Raw genomic sequence first — 17726 nt, 5'->3', positions numbered from 1 at the left:
GGACCCAAGTGTTTCAAATGGATCTTTTTGTTTTTTTTTTTAATATAGGAGTGGTGGAGGAAAAAACATACGATTTCCGCGGGCGAAGTACATATTTAAGGCATTCCCGTACCACATAGCCAGGAAATCTTTGTGCAGCCTCCCCTGTCTTCTTAAAATAACAATGTTAAAGCCCCGAGGAACAGCTGTGGTTTCAATAATATTTTAAGTTACTGGTAGAATATGAATGTCATAACTTCCAATGAACTGAATTGCGTTTTATATATTTCAACGCCAAAAAAATCTCCTAAACCCCTCTTTCGAGCCCTGTTTAGCACCTACCTTCAGTAGCTATAAAACTACAAAGCACAGTAAGATTACTGAGATAATACCACGGCACAGCCAAATTATCGTTCTACGTGACTCAAAGTCCAACTTGCTATTGTTTAACGAGAAAGAATATTCTCCGTCTTAAAATCTCACGAGGTGGATTCATACGCGAAACAGGACGGTTTTACAACATCGCTGTTCTGGTTATATTAGACCTTGAGAGTGAACTCGTTGTTTGCACTAGACTGACGGCTTCGGGATCACGACCAAATTAAGAACTCCTGATACTTTCGCTCCGCGAACACGCGATTGCATGATAAATAGCAAACCGAGTGTCCCAAGTAATTTACCTACTCCAGTCTTGAAGCGTGAGATCCTGCCGTTTCTTTGAGCCACGGCAAACTGCTCTCAAATTGAGAAACGGCCGATTTCAGCTAACGAAATGCGAGATCTGATCCTGTAGTGAGTACAATCGGCATTCTAAAACAACAGATCTGCTCTGAATCTGTTAACGGTGGATCTGCTGACCTGTATCAGATTCAGAGCAGATCTGTTTAATCTATTATTAAAGCTGATACGTGCTTTTCATTTCTTATAGCCAGGATCAGCTTTAATAATAAAGTTTTTCAGCTCAGGTGACAAGTTAAATTGAAGTGTTTATGAGTTTCTCATACAGGGTCCCATTATTAGCTGATAAAAACTGGGAGCCCGTCCGCCGTCCAAGTTAAGGAAATGTGGTGGAGGTTAGCACTTTACCTTCAGAAATGGGGGCACGGGGGGGGGTTCTTAAGAGATAAGATCACTTTATTGGCCCTATACAATTTCTTGCATTAGGAATTTGTCTTTTCACATACCCCAGCTTGCTCTCCATGAGACACACAGACAGGGAGAGAAGCTGGGGGTCAGAGCGCAGGGTCAGCCATTTATACGGTGCCCCTGGAGCAGCTGGGGTTAAGGGCCTTGCTCAGGGGCCCAGCGGACTAGGATTCCTTTTCCAGCCACAGGCGCAGATCCTGAGCCACAGAGCCACCGTTCTGCCCTTAATTTGTGCTCACTCCTCGCCTACAGTGGTACTGCAGTGGTGAAACCCAGCTGGCCATGACTCTCTGTTCAGTGGTGTCAGTGCTGGCAAGACACTGACTGACCCCCTAGAGACTCTTCTCTTATGGTGGCCGTCCCCTGAAGCCCTTTCTTTCTGTCCAGCAGGTTTTGTTTCCCGTTACAGCTGTAGTTTACGGGCCAGCCGACTGGTTTGTTCTGAGGTGCTGCTGCTCCAGCATACCCCTGCTTTCCCACAGTCTGCGCCCAACCCCGATTCAAGCTCTTCTTGCACTGTTAATTGCAAAATAAATAAAAAAAAACTCCAGAATCCACATCGCTATTCATCTCAGGCGCGTTCAGAGCAGCCAGGACATCCTTACCCGCAGCAACTCGTTAGGAACAATTAAAATTACAGGATCGAGTGGGAATGAAATCTGCAGCCCCCTCATTATTCCCTTTAGGTTTCTGCCCCTTGTGGTAAAGAGCCCAAAGGGATACCAGACCAATTAAACTAATTCAATGTTATCTGCAAGGGAAGAACAAAGACAAAGGAAATGAAATCGGATCACCTCGAGAAATGATAAGAGAATCAGCTCAGTGTGTATTTGTAAAAGGAGCCTATTGTAACGACTGGGTGTCATCTCCCCTCTACTTTTAACACGTCTGCAAAGGAAGTCTACGTTCTGCCTATAATGCAATGCAAGAGGCGTAGGCTTTAGGTACCGAGGAACGGGTGGAAAGAGGAGGGGAGGTGTCAAGAGGGGTGGATTTGCTATTTTGGTCAAATATCTTTGTTTCACTGAATAATGCACCTCCTTTCCAACTAAAGGGCAGTCTGCCTCCCCCGTTCCAAAGGCAACACTATTGTACTGTGTAGTGATCTTTAATCCACCGATAATGAAAAATTCAATGCAGACTTTATGTTATTTTACTGCTTCATAGTACAGTTGCAGATTCTTTGTGGTGTACAGTTTGTAAGCTGTGCCTGCATTACTTTGGCTCTTGGCTGTGCGACACAATGCTGTTCTAGGTCATGTTGGTTTACGGGTCAAGCAGACGGGGTCTGCTTCTTGTGTCGCTATCGCCTGCCCCAGGTTTCCTCTATTCCGGTTTACCTCATAATGCTGCAGCCTTAAAGGTAATTACACCCTGAGCCTCTTTGTAGGTTACACTGTTAAAGCAATTCAGTTATTAATACAGGCCATGTCACTCATGCAAGAGCACGCAAAAACATCAACTGGGCGCCGAGGAGAGACTCAGAAACAGAACTCGCTAGTTTTCTTCTCTTTGTGAAATGCCTTGATCATTTCAAGTTTTTCGAGCACATTTAAAAATGAATTCACTTTCTTATCGACAAGAGATCTTAAAGGCATCTATCATAAACTCCCTCCAAAGAACCTTTAGACTATTATAGAAGAAGAAAATGTGTAATATTTTAATATTTTAAGTTAGGTCTTCTGACCAGGAAGCAAATAGGAAGAGGCACTGGGAATTGACTGGTTAAGGGACACCATCGCCATCTGGTGTCTTCTGCATATAGTGCAATTCCAGATTCAGTATTCTTGAAAATCTAATGATGTACTTACTATATTCTATTTTTGCTGATAAGATATCCTGGATCTTTGCCGACTGCCCTATCTTTCTTACACCCAAAGAAGGCTCCACAGCGGAAACGTTGTGTTTTCTTTCTTCTCTCTTTAGCATCAAATAAACCTTTACTTGTTCCTATATTCTATTCCCCACTGCAGTTATTATAAATCATGTCCTGTCCAATGCTCATCCATCCACTTAAAAGTCAAATCCTAACAGCTTGTTTAAAACTAACTTTGTTCTGGAACACAACATCTTTAAAGTACAATGAAAACAATCCCCAACATATTTTACAACCGGAAAATAATGTTTTTAAAAGTAAGCTTTAAAAGTTCATTTCTTTCCACTAAGAAATAAACTGTGTGCATTGTCGACAGAAGCACAGGATGAAGATTACAATGGTCGGCTTCCTTAAATAGCTCCAATCACATCAGTGCTCCTTCAGCAGTCGGCTCTCCTGTAGGTGCATGTAGCTCTTAATGAATAACAGGAAGGTTGAACTTTTCCTGACTTTGCATAGAATATAGAACTTATAAAAATGTAATAACGTTAAATCCACCACTTTAACAAATGTCCTGACACTCATCGTGTTAATAATACATTATTTATCTCGTTAATTAGTAATACATTTGTTTTTCTGGAAAAAGTAAACTCCCTTTTCGGTTCCTGGGCTCCCTCCCTAGGTGTTAACTGATCACATCATTCCCTTATTTTTTGCACATTAAGGCACGGGATACATAGGAGCAGTAACATAAAGGATCGTATTTTAATAATGATCTTGTAACTGAAAATTCGGATCAGACAGTACTCAAAATAATTGTTGGTTATCAAGAGCAAAGCCAGAGCCATACGACTGAGACTAGGGCCTGGGTTAGCTCTAAAGAACTGGCAAACTGTGCTGAATTTTGCTCGAAGTGTCTTTGACAGGGCGCAGAGTATTAAACAAGAGAACTTCCTAATTTTTTCACTATACCCCTCCCCTTCCCCTCCAAACCATTCATGATTCCCGGATAGTTCATTTTATTTTTTTTTATTATGGTTTTAAAAAAAAATGATTCCTTAACTTAGAATAACTTAAAAAAGGGAAAAAAAAACACTTAGGTTCTGAACCCGATTTCCTGGAATATAGCAGACAACTCAGAAGAAGAAATGAGTGTAGGAGTGTGGCTGGATGCTGCTCATGCTACACAAGTGCGAACCCTTTCCCCCATTTAAAAGGAGCTGCTGCCCCCAGAGCACTAATGCACAAAGGCAGCGTCTTCGTGTTTCCTTTGCCGCCAGATTCTGTGAATCCGATGCACTGGTCTTCTGCAGGCGCGGGACTAGTCAGGCTTCGCTCTTTTGTGTGTGTGTGTGGGGGAACTGGACTTGGGAGAGACCCGGAGCCGATGGGCTGTTCTTCGCTCCCTCTGTTCCATACGGAGCGGCGCGTTCCCAACCCAACCCTCCCCCCCCCCTTCACCCCGAGGAGCGGCCCCACACCCATGGAGGAAGTCGGGAACCTACCAGCAGCGTCCGAGCGAGTTCGGCATACGGCGCTCGGGGAGGGCCGCCAGTCAGCCTGCTACAACGCGCGGCCCTGGAATTCATTATTAAAACCTCTCCCCCCCCCCCATTTGGATCCCCCCTCCCCCAGGCGAACACGTCCACGCTGTCAAGACGACCGAATAAATCTCAAGGAAGGGGGGAGGGGGGTGTTTTGCTGGAGTCTTAAAAACAAAATACCTTTAATCCCAGTGTGATCGCAACTTTCCAATTTAGCACTTTTTTTTTCCCCCTCCACAAGATTTCCTGCTTCCCTCTTGGCTGCACAGAATACAGAGCAATTAAAAAAAATTAGGCATCTATTTACACGTCAATTTTTCCTCCATTGCCACCCTTGGCTGTACAGCCTTAGGAAGATTCTCTTTTTTAAAAAAAAATTACACATTTTTATGTAAAACAGAAGTGTCTTCCTTGTCCTCTGAGAACAGAGACCAGGTAAATGACTCCCCTAGATTGCACAGTACTCCTGGGAATTTTTTTTCCTCCTCATAGCGTCGACCGGAGATCTGACTCGATCCGTCTCCTGATTTCCCGAAAGCACCTGCAAGTTTTCTCAGTTTCCTTGCTCTTCCGGCAGCTGCGTCTCTGTTTAGTTTGAAAACAGGGGCGATGGTTTGTTCTTGCGCTGAAAAACGAAAATGGTAAAAAAAAAAGAAAAAACGAAAGCTTGGTGCCGTCCGCATCCCTCCTCTCTCTGGGCCACGGGCCGCACACGGAGCCCCGAGCGCGCGACGGGGTGCGATGAAGGGCGACGGGGCCAGCGGTCCCCCTGCTGGTCGGGAGAGGGAGGCGCCTGGGCTTACGAATTGTTGGTGGTGTTCTCGTTGCTGGGCGAGCTGGAGGACGATGAAGAGGAGGAAGAGGAGAAATTCATCCCTGATAGGCCCGGAGGATTCGTGGCCGTGTTCTGTCCGCTTAAACTTTTCCTGCACACGGGGCAAGTGTCGTGCTGGGAGGGGGAGACAGAAAAACAAAGAAATGAATTGAAAAATACTACCGGAGTGGGGCTCAGAGGTCTCACCTACAGCACATCACAAAAACACATACAGACGGCCGAAGAAGGCCTTCTCGTTAGCGTGGAATCAATCTTTCCTTGTTGCTTTGTAACCTACAGAACTGCGCTGAGTGCACTAGCTCAGCTGGAGCCTTTCTGCAGCAGGACCATTTCACAGCGACCTACAAAGGCCCTTGAGGATCAGAGTTGTGCGACAGTCGCCAAAGGACCAGAACAAGTTTGCCGGACACTTTGAAGCCAGGCGGAAACGCCGGCTGCTCACAGAGATGCCGTTGGCCAAGGTATAAGTCTGAACACCTTCCGCCTCACTGTGTGCGTCGCCACATGTTAGGATCAATATTTTAAACCAACTCACGAATTCCTTCCCAACCCAGACTGCTGATTTGCCATAGGTCCTGACCAATACAGCAGTCAGCTTGAATGCAATTCAATAAATACCCAGAAGAATTCTTCTACAAGTTAGTGTAATGCAGTACTGATATTGACAAATATCCCCCAAAACATCACTAATAATTGGGGTTGGGGGGGGGATGCAGTTTTGCAACAAGAACTGCATATCAGGAATTACCTTCCACTTAATTTACAATGCACAGCAAAGAAAAGAAAAACATTTGTACACAGCTATGAGAACACATGAATGTAGCAATGCAGTCTAATAATACGTGCAGCACTACCTGACACGATGTGCTTGACGGAAGAGAAAGGAGTTTTACCTGTTCCAGCCAAGGTACTATACAGTCATTATGAAACAAATGATTGCATGGAAGCTGCCTAACGTTTTCTCCTACACTGTAATCTTCTTTACAAACAGGACATTCTAGACCAGAACCTGCAAAGAAAGAAACACAAAGTCAATCGCCACATGCATTTCAACAACGGCTGCTTTCACCCTCTTTTTAACTAAACTGATCCAGCTCTGAAGTTCTGACTCCAGGCCAGCTCTCCACCACCAGAGGGCCACGTACCTACATGTTCTTCTGTGATCTGTACTGTGGGGAGGGTCTTAATCTTCTCCCGGTCAGCAGGGGGCGGGCCGGTGTTTTCAAACTGATTTAAAAGCTGAAAGAGGCGGGTCACAAAAGGGGGGAGTCAGAACCGACGGCAAGGCATGAGCTGAGCTCGCAGCTCTGAAGAAAACAACCTGGGTGGGGGAGATCCGTCCGAAATTCAACTGAAAGTCAGCCTGCAAAAGCAGAGGTCACCCAGCATGAAGGACCCTGCTCCTCGAACCGGATGCTTCAGACAACAAGACTCTGCGCTGCAGGCTGCAGCTCTTGATGACAATGTGAGATCGTGTACCTGTGTTATAATTGCATCAAGTCCATTGGCACCCCAGGCATAGTCCATTGGATTGGAGTGAAGCATGCCCCTGGAAAGAGAAGACAAGGGCTCAGCAGTGCCAGCCTCACAGGCATACAGTTCAGAAGGCCCTGCACGCAGCTCCCAAAAGCACCCGCATTGGTGGTTTCGGAGGAGTTAACACTTCAAATGGAATTATTTCAAATACTGATGTAAGCAAATGTATAAGTGATTACACTGAGACCCGCTTACACCTTCCAGCAAACGCAGTGAAAGAAAGTGGGGACAGTGTCACTGCAGATAATGCCTCCCACCTACATGAAAGAGCTCAGAAATAACGAAATCATATCAAGCCTTTGAAGGCAGCTTTCTCTTTTTTGATTCAATTATAGACCACTTCGAAATGCCTAATTAATAAACTACTGCTTTAATAAACTACTATCCTTCACGCCCCATGAGGAGCATTTCTTAGTTCAGTTAACTGTTTTAAAGAGCATGCAGTTCAACACTATACAGCATATGCATTTCTCCATATACATCTTTTAAGAAAATTTCCTGCACATTTCATTTTTGTTATTCTACTCAGCACAGAAATCTACTAAACGCCCATAGGGCATACACAGTACATTTTCATTATAAAATGGGGAAAAACATAACGCATGCAAAAACATTCTTGAGATTCTTGAGAATGTACATACCAAGGACCCATTCCTATGTTTGGCATTGCTGTTGGTGCAATAATTCCATTCACTAACTGCTGGATAATTCTGCACAAGGAGACAAAACAAAACTGAGTTAAATCCAGAAACAAATTGTGGATGCACAGTGGCTTCAATAAATTCTGATTTTGCATTTTTTGTCTTGTGGCTTTTTCAATGTTCAAGGACTGCAAGCCAAAACAAAGCATCAGGAATGCAGTGCACTCTGCAGCAAGGAGCTCGGATCACGTTTAAGTTTAATAAAAGTAAAGTTAGGAACAACAGTGGTATCCTTATATTCAAGAACGCTCCACAGCCGAAATGTTCTGTTTCTTTTCTTCTCTTTTCAGCATGGAATAAACCTTTACTTGTTCCTTAAATTCAATGAAAGTCAGAATAAGAGTATTTTCCTTAAATCAAAATAAAGTCAGAAACAACAATTTAGACTCCTTCACTGCTTCTTTAATCTACTATTTAACAAAAAAAGTTATTCACTACAAAGCAAGGACATTAACACAAGGGCCCTTATCTTTTCAGGTCTAGAAAACTCCATGTAAAGTACTGGGATGATTTTGTTTGAAAGAACAAAATATTCCCGATAATAATTAACTGGGTCCTGCAAAAAAAAAACAGATGGAGAAGAGAAGATTCCAGAATTAAAACGCAAGACAGGTCGATATGTAAAGTGCGATGTAAATTACTCTACACTTCAAAGCCCCTGCAGTGCTGCAGTGATGAAAGAGAGGCCTGGTAATGCCAGTTATGCCTGCAGACGGCTGGGTGGGTAGTTAGTGTTTCTCTGCTCCTTGTGAGTGGATTGGCTTTATTCCAATCACTTTATTGGCCATATACTGTATTGGGGTCTGTATATCTGGTTGAGCCCTTACATGAGATAAGATCACTTTATTGGCCACATACAATTTCTTGCATTAGGAATTCATCTTTTCACAGACCCTAGCTTGCTCTCCATGAGACACACAGACGGGGAGAGAAGCTGGGGCTCAGAGCGCAGGGTCAGCCATTTATACGGCGCCCCTGCAGCAGTTGGGGTTAAGGGCCTTGCTCAGGGGCCCAACGGGGTAGGATTCCTCTGCCGGCCGTGGGATTCGAACCGGCAACCTTCCAGCCACAGGCGCGGATCCTGAGCCACAGAGACACCGCTCCGAAGGCAGAGGGACGGGTCAAGACTTCCAGTGTATGTTTGTTTCCTGCCACATCAGCCAACATTTTTGCAAGCTTACTTGCTGCCAAGCCGCCACAACAGAGGAGCTTCAGTGCCATTGCCCAGCTGTGGGTTACGGCTCAGTGCCCTCGCAGCATGATCCGCGACCAGGGCGGGGGGGGGCAAACGGCCGCTTACCCTTCTAGCGTGGGCACTCCCTCGTGCCTCCCCGTCTGCCGCCGGGGCAGGTGCCGCGCCCGCGGCTGCCTGGCGCCGTACCGCTGCCGCGAGCCCAGGTCGCGCTCCCGCCGGTTCTCCGACTCCCGGTTGTCCTCGGAGGGCAGGCCCGCACCGAACTCGAAGCCCTCGTCGAAAATCCCCAGAGCAAACTGGCCGTACCCGGGGGGGAAAGTAAAGAGGTGTTGGTCCGCGTTCTGTGGGAGGGAGGCAGGCCCACACACGGTTAACAACCAAGCTGGCACCTTCTTTCCTTTTAAAACTATTCATCTCCAGCAAGTTCGTTTTTGAACCCTTCCCATCATGTTCTTTTTTTACTCCAATTTGTACTTGCCTGCAGTCGGTTCGTATGCCGGCTCAAGCTAAAGAATCCTGTACTGGTCAGAAGACAAGCTCCTCTGTCCTGCTCACCCATTAAGCCCTTCAGTGTTTCATATGTTGCAAGTTCTCCAGGGCCTTACAGAAAGGGAGAGACTCATCTCTCACTGACGTTGCAGCGAGCCCGCAGGGTCCCAGGAAGCTGCGAGAGTTGTCAGTCCGTCTAGGGCATGACACTGGCCAGCTACGGCTAATCCTATAGCTGCCTCTACCATCAGGAGAATTACAGTCAGCTAGTCACCTGGGCTCAGACGAAAGAATCCCAGTCACAGTCAGCTACAGACCTGCCTTAACCTGAGAAATTCCATGCAATTGATCATGCTCTTTTTTACAGCTTGACTGGCTAAAACCACAAAGGCACCACACAACACCACGCTGAGACATCCATTCTGCAGTGTCTTGTAAGTGACCTCCTTGAACATTGTCAGCATTAATGGATAAATACAACAGAACCATTTACTTTCAAAATACCGCCCTTCCCAACATGTTTAACTTGGATTTTTATCTGCATGCTCAAGGGAGACAAAAATGTACATTTTATTTAAATTACCTTAATCCATTTTTTTCTCCTCGGTTTTAAAACCAAATTTGCGATACCAATCTATAAACCAGAAACAGAAGCTCTCAAGTCAAAGCAGAACATTTGATTGTAATTTCCCATTGTTTCATCAGACAACACAGAGGCAGCATTGTACCACCTTGTCTCTCTTCCACACCAGGATGAATTCCCTAAAGGTTCCCCAGACTTGACTTTCAGCTCAAATGAACAAAGACTCCTAATGTCAACCTCTCAGACAGCCGATATCTGCTCAGACACGCCACAAACAGAAAACAAGCCGCTCACAAACCTCAAATAGGTGTCGGTTCTCATCGCTGGTAGAGGTGGTGGATGTTGATCCATTTTCAGTGCTGGTCAGACAGACACATCGAGAGGAAATTGAGAAAAAGAAAGAGAGCTGAGGCCTGAAACCTCAGCGTAGCACATTCTTTCCTACTGTCACAGCCATTTCACCCCCTTCCAAAAAAAATAAAAAATTTGGAAAAAAGGGCGCCTTAACACCAGAGGGACGCAGTAAAGCACGAGATCGATAGGGGCAAAACCAGATTAGCACTTCTACCAAGAAAGGATTTTGAATTTCAGAATTAAAAACGTAATTATTTCTGGACACGGAGGTGCAGGTCCCAAGAGGAATATGCGGTTGTATATCAGCAGGGCTTCTTCACATGCTTCCAGAACCACACAGGCAGCTCAGGGCAAACTGGTCAGCACTACCGCTTTGCAGCTACAGGGGCTTGGGTTCGATTCCAGATTAGGACGCCTGTCTCTGTCGAGACTGGAGTTTTCTTCCCAGTTTCTCGTGGGCTGTTACTGCGATCGCCAGTTTCCTCCCACCTCCCATCCAGACTGAAGAGAGAGCCAAGAGACCTAAATAGCACGAAGGGAAGAATGGACTCCTCTTATCTGTGGCCATGCTGATGCTCCAGCACAAAAGACCACCTGACTCCGCATCATGACTCATGCAATGCATGGTGAGGATCTGAAGTGGGGTGACGAGCCTGCACACATCACTTTAGCAAAGCAGGAGATTTACATTCTGTGCGTCAGCAGTGCAGGAAAAAACATGTTACAGTAGGCACTGGTTCTGACCCACAGCAACAGCCATGCTCGGTTTTGTGGTCTGTGTACGAGCTAGAGCAAGGATACGTGGTTCTGGTACCAGAGGACCAGAATCCCGATTCTGTTAAAGTAATCACTCAATCATCAGCTGCTTCAAAACAGTTAAAATGTTTTTGAAAAACCAACGTCACAAGACCCTGCATTGTACCATCGGTGGGTATCAACAACGTTATAGAGGACGGTAAGACAATTCTCTAAAAGCTGGGTTGGGGAATTTTTTCCCCAACCAGCTCCTTCAATCAGAATATTGAATATTAAATTTATTAAACAGCTATTTGGGCAAGACAATGATTTTTCTTATTCATATGCAGGCTATACCAAGAGAGGGAAGACAAAAGCTTAATAACTAAAACCCTATAAAAGTTACAGATTTGTTTTGTGTGAAAATGACTGTGTGGCTCTATACTTCCATTTTGGTTCATTACTGTCCCTAGTTCACTCATACTACTCTACCCCAGCATCACATTAACTACAGACAGGTTGCTCAGGAAATTCTCCCTGTGTCTGAGTGCTGTGTGGCAAATAAGAGTTAGTATCCCCCCCCCGCTGGCCAACAGGAATACCTTTGCTCCTCTGGCAGTTCCTCGATGAACCCAGACTCACACCGTGGGCAGGTGTACTCCTGCAAGCAAAGAGGGAAGAAATTAGCAACAGATGCGGAGACACATTCGTTTGTCGGGTTACTCATTTATTTGCTTTTATACAAAGAGCAGTTTACATCTGCACCCATTTCTGCAGCTGGGTATTTTACTGGAGTCATTCGGGGGATGTGCTGAGCTCTGCACTACAATAACGGTGTTTCGCCTGAGATTTGAACCCACCACCTTTCACTTACGAGCCCAGGACCCCTTCGCCACACTGCTGCCTCATTTCAGAGAGATGTTCAATTGCAGCAGGTGCTGAGAGAATGGTATCTGGGGTTTCTGATGGACCCCGTTTCCTTGTAACCCTCACAGGGGTTAATACAATCTAACCTAATAATAATAATGATAACAATAATAATGGGGCGGAGCTGTGGCTCTGTGGCTAAGGATCTGTGCCTGTGGCTGGAAGGTTGCTGGTTCAAATCCTGTGGCTGGCAGAGGAATCCTACTCTGTTGGGCCCCTGAGCAAGGCCCTTAACCCTAACTGCTCCAGGGGTGCTGTACAATGGCTGACCCTGCGCTCTGACCCCCAGCTTCTCTCCCTGTCTGTGTGTCTGTGTCTCATGGAGAGCAAGCTGGGGTATGCGAAAAGACTAATTCCTAATCTGCACAGAGCCAGAGTGGGGTCTTTTTAGCTAACTCCCACCCCAGCCAATACGAGAATATCCAATACAACTGGAGCACCAGTACCATTCCAATATGAATCCAACAATGTTTTCAAGTTTAGATTCTGCCATTAAAGTGCTCCAAAAGACATAATTTTCCAATTCTATTCTGCAAAATCAGATTTGCACATCTACCAAGATCTCAATGTATAATCGTCTATTGAGGTGGACACACAAAAAGCAATATAGAAGTGAAAGAAAAAGTGTAATTATCTGGCTTTCTGCATGAATGGCTCCTTAAATGTGATCTGATCTTCATCTAAGTCGTAATAATAAACAAAGACAGTCTTATTTAACAAACAACACATCTCCTCTATTGGCAATAACCTCAACCAAACGCTTTCTGTAGCAGCTGATCAGACCCGCACAGTAGTTAGGAGGTATTTTGGCCCATTCCTCTATACAAAACGGATTCAGTTTAAGTATATTTTTGGGATGTCTTGCTTGAACGACCTGCTTTAGATGGGACTGACGTCAGGATTCTGACTTGGCCATTCTAAAATAAAGAATTTGTTCTGTTTGAGCCACTCTGTTGTTGGTTTATTTACAACTGTGCACCAACACTTTTACTGTAAATTAAAAAAATCGTTTTAGCAGGTGTGCTTCGATATCCGGTATGAAATGATTCCAATTCTAAACTTTCTTTTTTTCGTTCTTACTTTGGTGTCACCCAGCACCAGTTGTCAAGACCTTTCCTGAGAATGACTTCTCACACTCAACCCCAGTTCACGGACATAAAAAGCACTGTAAGTCTAGATGGCAGACCTGTCCTGTCACAGTCACTGCAGCAAGGGTCTCCTGCACTGACTCCAGGTGTTCACAGACAAATTAAAACTATTTCAATACCAATGAGGATGCCAGGAGTTTGTTGAGAGTATTGATGATGAATGGCCAATCACATTTTCCCAGCAGTAGGCAAACAAAAACAAAGGAAAAAAAAACAAAACAACGCCAGGTCCACATGAATAGGACCGTGTGGTGTTAAGGATCGTTCCAGAACCCGAGCCCACTGTTCCAAAAGTTAAACACACTGAATGGCACTTTCGGATAGATGTGGTCAGGTGCTTTTGTTCAACAGACCAGAGGGTTCACACAGCTTCAGAACACATTCTAGTCTCAGGAACAGCAACACTGAACAGACCTGGGCAGTGTTTAGATTCAAAAAGGCTGGCAGTAAACACAGAATGGAACCCCTCCCCAGACAAAGGGGCAAGGGATTAGTTCAAGGGCATGCAAAAGCACAGACCTGATCAAGAACTGTAGCTTGAAAATACATTGTCAGAATATCACTTGCATATAATATATACCTGAATGCAAAGATCTGTTGCCAATCAAGTTCTTTGCTTTTCATTAAGAGCTTCAGAACAACTCTGGTGCAGTTCAGTGCTGTCACACATGTCTTATAATAAAGAACTGTAGCAGCCAGTAACTGGAGGTGGTGGCAATATGAAAAATGCAGGCTGCAGATTCCCAAGCCCAGAGCACACCGTGCTGATGTGCTCAGGAAAGGCAGCAGAATTTGTAGGACAGGTTTTTGGAGACTTTGTCTCAGGATTTTGTAAGCAAATGAATCACACTTAATGCAGCTGGCTTCAGTAACGCTGCTAACAACAGGAGAAGCCTGAAACTTTGACAATTTATTTTAACAAAGCAAAAACGTACAAGTAAAACTAAGATTCCAAAAAGGTGCAGATCTTTTAAAGGAACAATTATGATCAAAGATAATGTGTTAAAATGTACATTCTTTTAACATAATTGCATTTACAGAATTTCATCTTGTTAGTGAAAATGACATGACTTGAATGAGATTCATCATAACCATGCCGGTAAATTATTCATGCATTATCTAATCAATAGAAAATGACAATCTTATTTAAGTACCATTTAAGTCAGCCACCCAGACTCGATAGTAATGACAGTACTTGAACACCGATCTCCTGATCTACCTCTAAAGACAAACGCACCGTAGTGCTCTAGGACAAATATACAGTAAGAGCTTGAAAAAGAAATACTTTGTCAGACGCAGAAGCCCGAAAGATTTCAAACAGCACACAGATTATCCAACTGAATAAAAAGGGTCTAAAGATTTTGGGGGACAGAACAAAAATAATTCGTGCAAATAAATAACTGTGTTCTGTAAAAAAAAAAATAGACGTAGAAGAGAAGATTCCAGAATTGAACCAAGTTTCGTTTTCACTCAAGCTCAAGACACGTCTCGGTCTCTCTTTGCAGGTTCCAAACCCCCAAGAGCGTCTCTTCCGACACACTTAACGTAAAAACAGCAGACGCACATATTTCGCACACACGCGTTTGTAAAAACAATCGCTTACTGCAAGACGAATTGTCCCCTGGGGATGAGGAGGACGGTCTCCCCGCTGTCTGTTCTAGATCTGTGTGAATTCAATATCACGCTGAAGGAACGAACTCGGCGGCACGGTGTTCGGGTCGACAAAACACGAGCGAAATAAAAGCTTCGTCTAATCGTCATGGCTTTAAGCTCCGCGTTTCATTTCGCCTCCAAGCCCGAAGCGTTGAAATGACACTCCGCACTGCTCGCATCGCTGCTGAAAAAGGCTGGGCTCGGCTCCTGGGCGCTCGTATTGTAGCACGACTCGCAGAACTGGAAACGGAGAGGCCTTGCGTACCGATTAAATCAGACGGCGCCGGGCAGCCACGGACACCGAAAACCGCCCGCTCCGGCGCCGGCTTTTCACATAACCCGACCGCCAGTCGTCGGCGTCTCGCTACCCCGTCCCACCCTCGACCACGGCTCTTACCGGGATGCGGGGGCTGATCTCTGCCGAGCACCGGTGACAGAAAAACCGGCCGGGCCGTGGGGGAGCTTCCGCCATCTTCCAGCTCTCTGCGAGACAGACACACACACCGAGACAGACCGAGTACGGACAGCCGGCGGGGACAAAGATCATTGACGGCAGGGGAGGAATTACGGAACGCGTTTCGGAGCTACGCTTTGCGCGGTCAGCAACATAGAGGTCTCAACAGGAAGGCAATACTCACCATCTCCAAAGAAGAGCCACGGTGAATGTCTATTTAACGTGCTAGACATCTTTGAATACACAAAAAGGCAATATAATTAAAGGAGTTTAAGTTTTTTTTTCGTCTTATGTATGATTCTTATTTGTTAATGGGCTCGTGTGGTGTTAAATCTGTTACGTATTGCGTCATGTTTTTTTTTTACCTGCCTGAAAACCCAATTTCCCATCGGGGACAATACAGGAATACAAAGTTATAATAAAGGAATAAAGTTATTTTAAAAAATCTGTAGGAAACAATTCATATTTGTCCCTGACAAAAATCAAAGCTTATAGCAGGTGAGAAAAAAGTTCGTGTCAGCCAGTGTAAGGATATTATACTGCCACGCTATTACTGTGAAGATCAATGGTTACATTTATTTTACATTTAGTTACCGATTTATTTTCAAACAGAACATTCTATCGTGTTTTAATATGCGTACAGGACAAGCCAAGCGGTTGGTTTATTTAGGAATTGAAAGTGGAGAATTAGACTTTAAATGGGGATTTAGAATTACTTTAGGGCTACCGCACTGGATCAAAATCCAGTAGGATCACTGCAATTAAATATTAATGCAGTAACTGATACCCGGTTCATACACCCCATGTAATCGTCTCTGTAACTCTGCGGTACATAACGTGTTCTGCCACCAGAGGGAGCCATCGCACCTGCTGGGAATGACCAGAACTGCACAGTAAAAAATGACATTTTATCTCCGTTTAACGGGATAACTGCACAAATACATCACTAACAATAGTTCGAAAGAGAATTTTGTGAGGAAGAAACGTAGGTAAAGGTAAACATCGTGTAAAGTTCAGTTGTAATCGAGGGCACAGCGAGGGCACCTTCCAGATGTTACCGGTGTGCTACCCAATTCCACACACCAGCTCTCAGTGGGGAGGAGAGCAGAGTGATGAAGCCAGTTCAGAGATGGGGATTATTAGGAGGCCATGATGGGTAAAGGCCAGGGGGGAATTTGGCCAGGATGCCGGGGTTACACCCCTACTCTTTTCGAGAAACATCCTGGGATTTTTAATGACCACAGAGAGTCAGGACTTCGGTTTTACTTCTCATCTGAAGGACGGCGCCTGTTAACAGTATAATGTCCCCGTCACTATACTGGGGCAATAGGACCCAAACAGACTGCAGGGTGAGCGCCCCCTGCTGGTCCCACTAGCACCTCTTCCAGCAGCAACCTCAGCTTTCCCAGGAGTCTCCCATCCAGGTACTGGCCAGGCTCACACCTGCTGGGCTCCAGTGGAGCTGCCAGCTGGGAGCTGCAGGGTGAGATGGCTGCTGGTGAATTGTTATATCACGGTCAGACTGGGCCTGTGCCCGTAACTCTTGACCAAAGCGCAGCGTCTTGAAACACTGGCGAGATCGAGGAACAGGACGGCTCTTTCCCGGGCTGCGCTTACGGGGTGGGTGCAGCTGATCCCCGGAGTGGAAGGGGGGGGGGAGATGCGAGAGCACAAACATGAATGCGAAATGACGTGTACTCAGAAACACTCGGCCGCCGGAGATCATTTTCAGATGTTCCGAGCCGTATGTACGATATTGCGCTCTGGGTGATCTGTAGTGTCCCGTGCGGAAACGTGGCTGAACCGGGGCCGGCTCCGTGCACCGGCCGCGAGCGGGTGGCCAGTGTCCCCCGAGCCGCGGCCTTCGACCCCCGTAAAAAAAAACAACCCGTTTTGAGGCTCGAGATGGAACAGCGGTGGCCCAGGTGAAGGGCGCGTGTTTGCACGCTGTGCACAATCTGTTTGCACGCCCAGAAGATCGCTAACAAAGAGTTAGGGAACATTGTTTGAGGTTTTTCTCTCCCGTAATAAGTAGATGTCGGTGGATATCGTTGTAAAACGCTGAAAAGAATGATTCTAGACCTTAGTTTGTCGGCCCCCTGTGCGCCGGCCCGCAGGGTCACCTGAGCAATGCTGACCGGTCCGTAACCTGACTGTGGACGGCGACCTTAAGAGAGCTGGTCCCTAGTACAGAAACGGTGGAGAAACACTTAATTGAACATCCCCCTCCCCTTTAACCCGAGGTTCAACAATCCGGTCACACCGCACGCGTGGGGGGTGCACGCGTGACCGCGGGTCTCCGCGCTCGCTCACCTCGGCGTGGGATGGGCGCAGCGCCCCCGGGGGCGGACTGCGACGCGCATCCCCCGGCAGCGGCCGGACATCCCGTTCATCATCTCCGGGCGGGAGCTGCAGCGCCGAGCGGTTTCGCGGGCCACCCGGTCTTTCACCAGGCTTATCTTCGAGATAATCGCGCCGGGCCTCATTAAACCCCAAACAAGCGACGGGGCGACCGCAAACTCGCCAACAGCACCAGGCCGGATGTTTTGTTAAACTCTGGCTTCGTCTGAGCTGTAGCAGAGCGGGGCTCCGTTGGCAGCGGGTGTCTGCCCAGGCCGGGGGCTTGTCCGG

At 46.1% G+C, this 17726-nt stretch overlaps 1 protein-coding gene across 2 annotated transcripts; it reads right to left on the bottom strand.

Moving 5' to 3' along the window:
- Positions 1–4637: 4637 nt before the first annotated feature.
- rnf126 (ring finger protein 126) lies at positions 4638–15157 on the bottom strand. 2 transcript variants are annotated; one of them, XM_069186047.1, is made up of 9 exons: positions 15039–15157; positions 11516–11574; positions 10123–10183; positions 8858–9093; positions 7498–7566; positions 6800–6869; positions 6466–6559; positions 6214–6329; positions 4638–5434 (listed from the first exon to the last, which is right to left on the bottom strand). In XM_069186047.1, exons 1-9 carry the CDS (start codon positions 15111–15113, stop codon positions 5285–5287), a joined length of 930 nt encoding a protein of 309 aa, XP_069042148.1. In that variant the 5' UTR covers positions 15114–15157; the 3' UTR covers positions 4638–5284. The 2 variants fall into 2 exon arrangements, with proteins under 2 accessions (XP_069042148.1, XP_069042149.1); XM_069186048.1 differs by having other exon boundaries at positions 8858–9048.
- Positions 15158–17726: the final 2569 nt, after the last annotated feature.

This window comes from Lepisosteus oculatus, chromosome 29, assembly GCF_040954835.1.
Source record: "Lepisosteus oculatus isolate fLepOcu1 chromosome 29, fLepOcu1.hap2, whole genome shotgun sequence".
NCBI lineage: Eukaryota > Metazoa > Chordata > Actinopteri > Semionotiformes > Lepisosteidae > Lepisosteus > Lepisosteus oculatus.
This window is presented reverse-complemented; position numbering and strand designations above follow the sequence as displayed.

What these genes read in the sequence shown, in the direction of transcription:
- rnf126 (XM_069186047.1), bottom strand. Translation starts at nt 15,113, where the DNA reads ATGGCGGAAGCTCCCCCACGGCCCGGCCGGTTTTTCTGTCACCGGTGC. An exon ending in AGAACCGACACCTATTTGAG is followed by an intron (nt 9,094 to 10,122) that starts GTTTGTGAGCGG and finishes TCCCTCCCACAG; the next exon opens with AACGCGGACCAACACCTCTT. An exon ending in TAGTACCTTGGCTGGAACAG is followed by an intron (nt 5,435 to 6,213) that starts GTAAAACTCCTT and finishes TCCCCCTCCCAG; the next exon opens with CACGACACTTGCCCCGTGTG.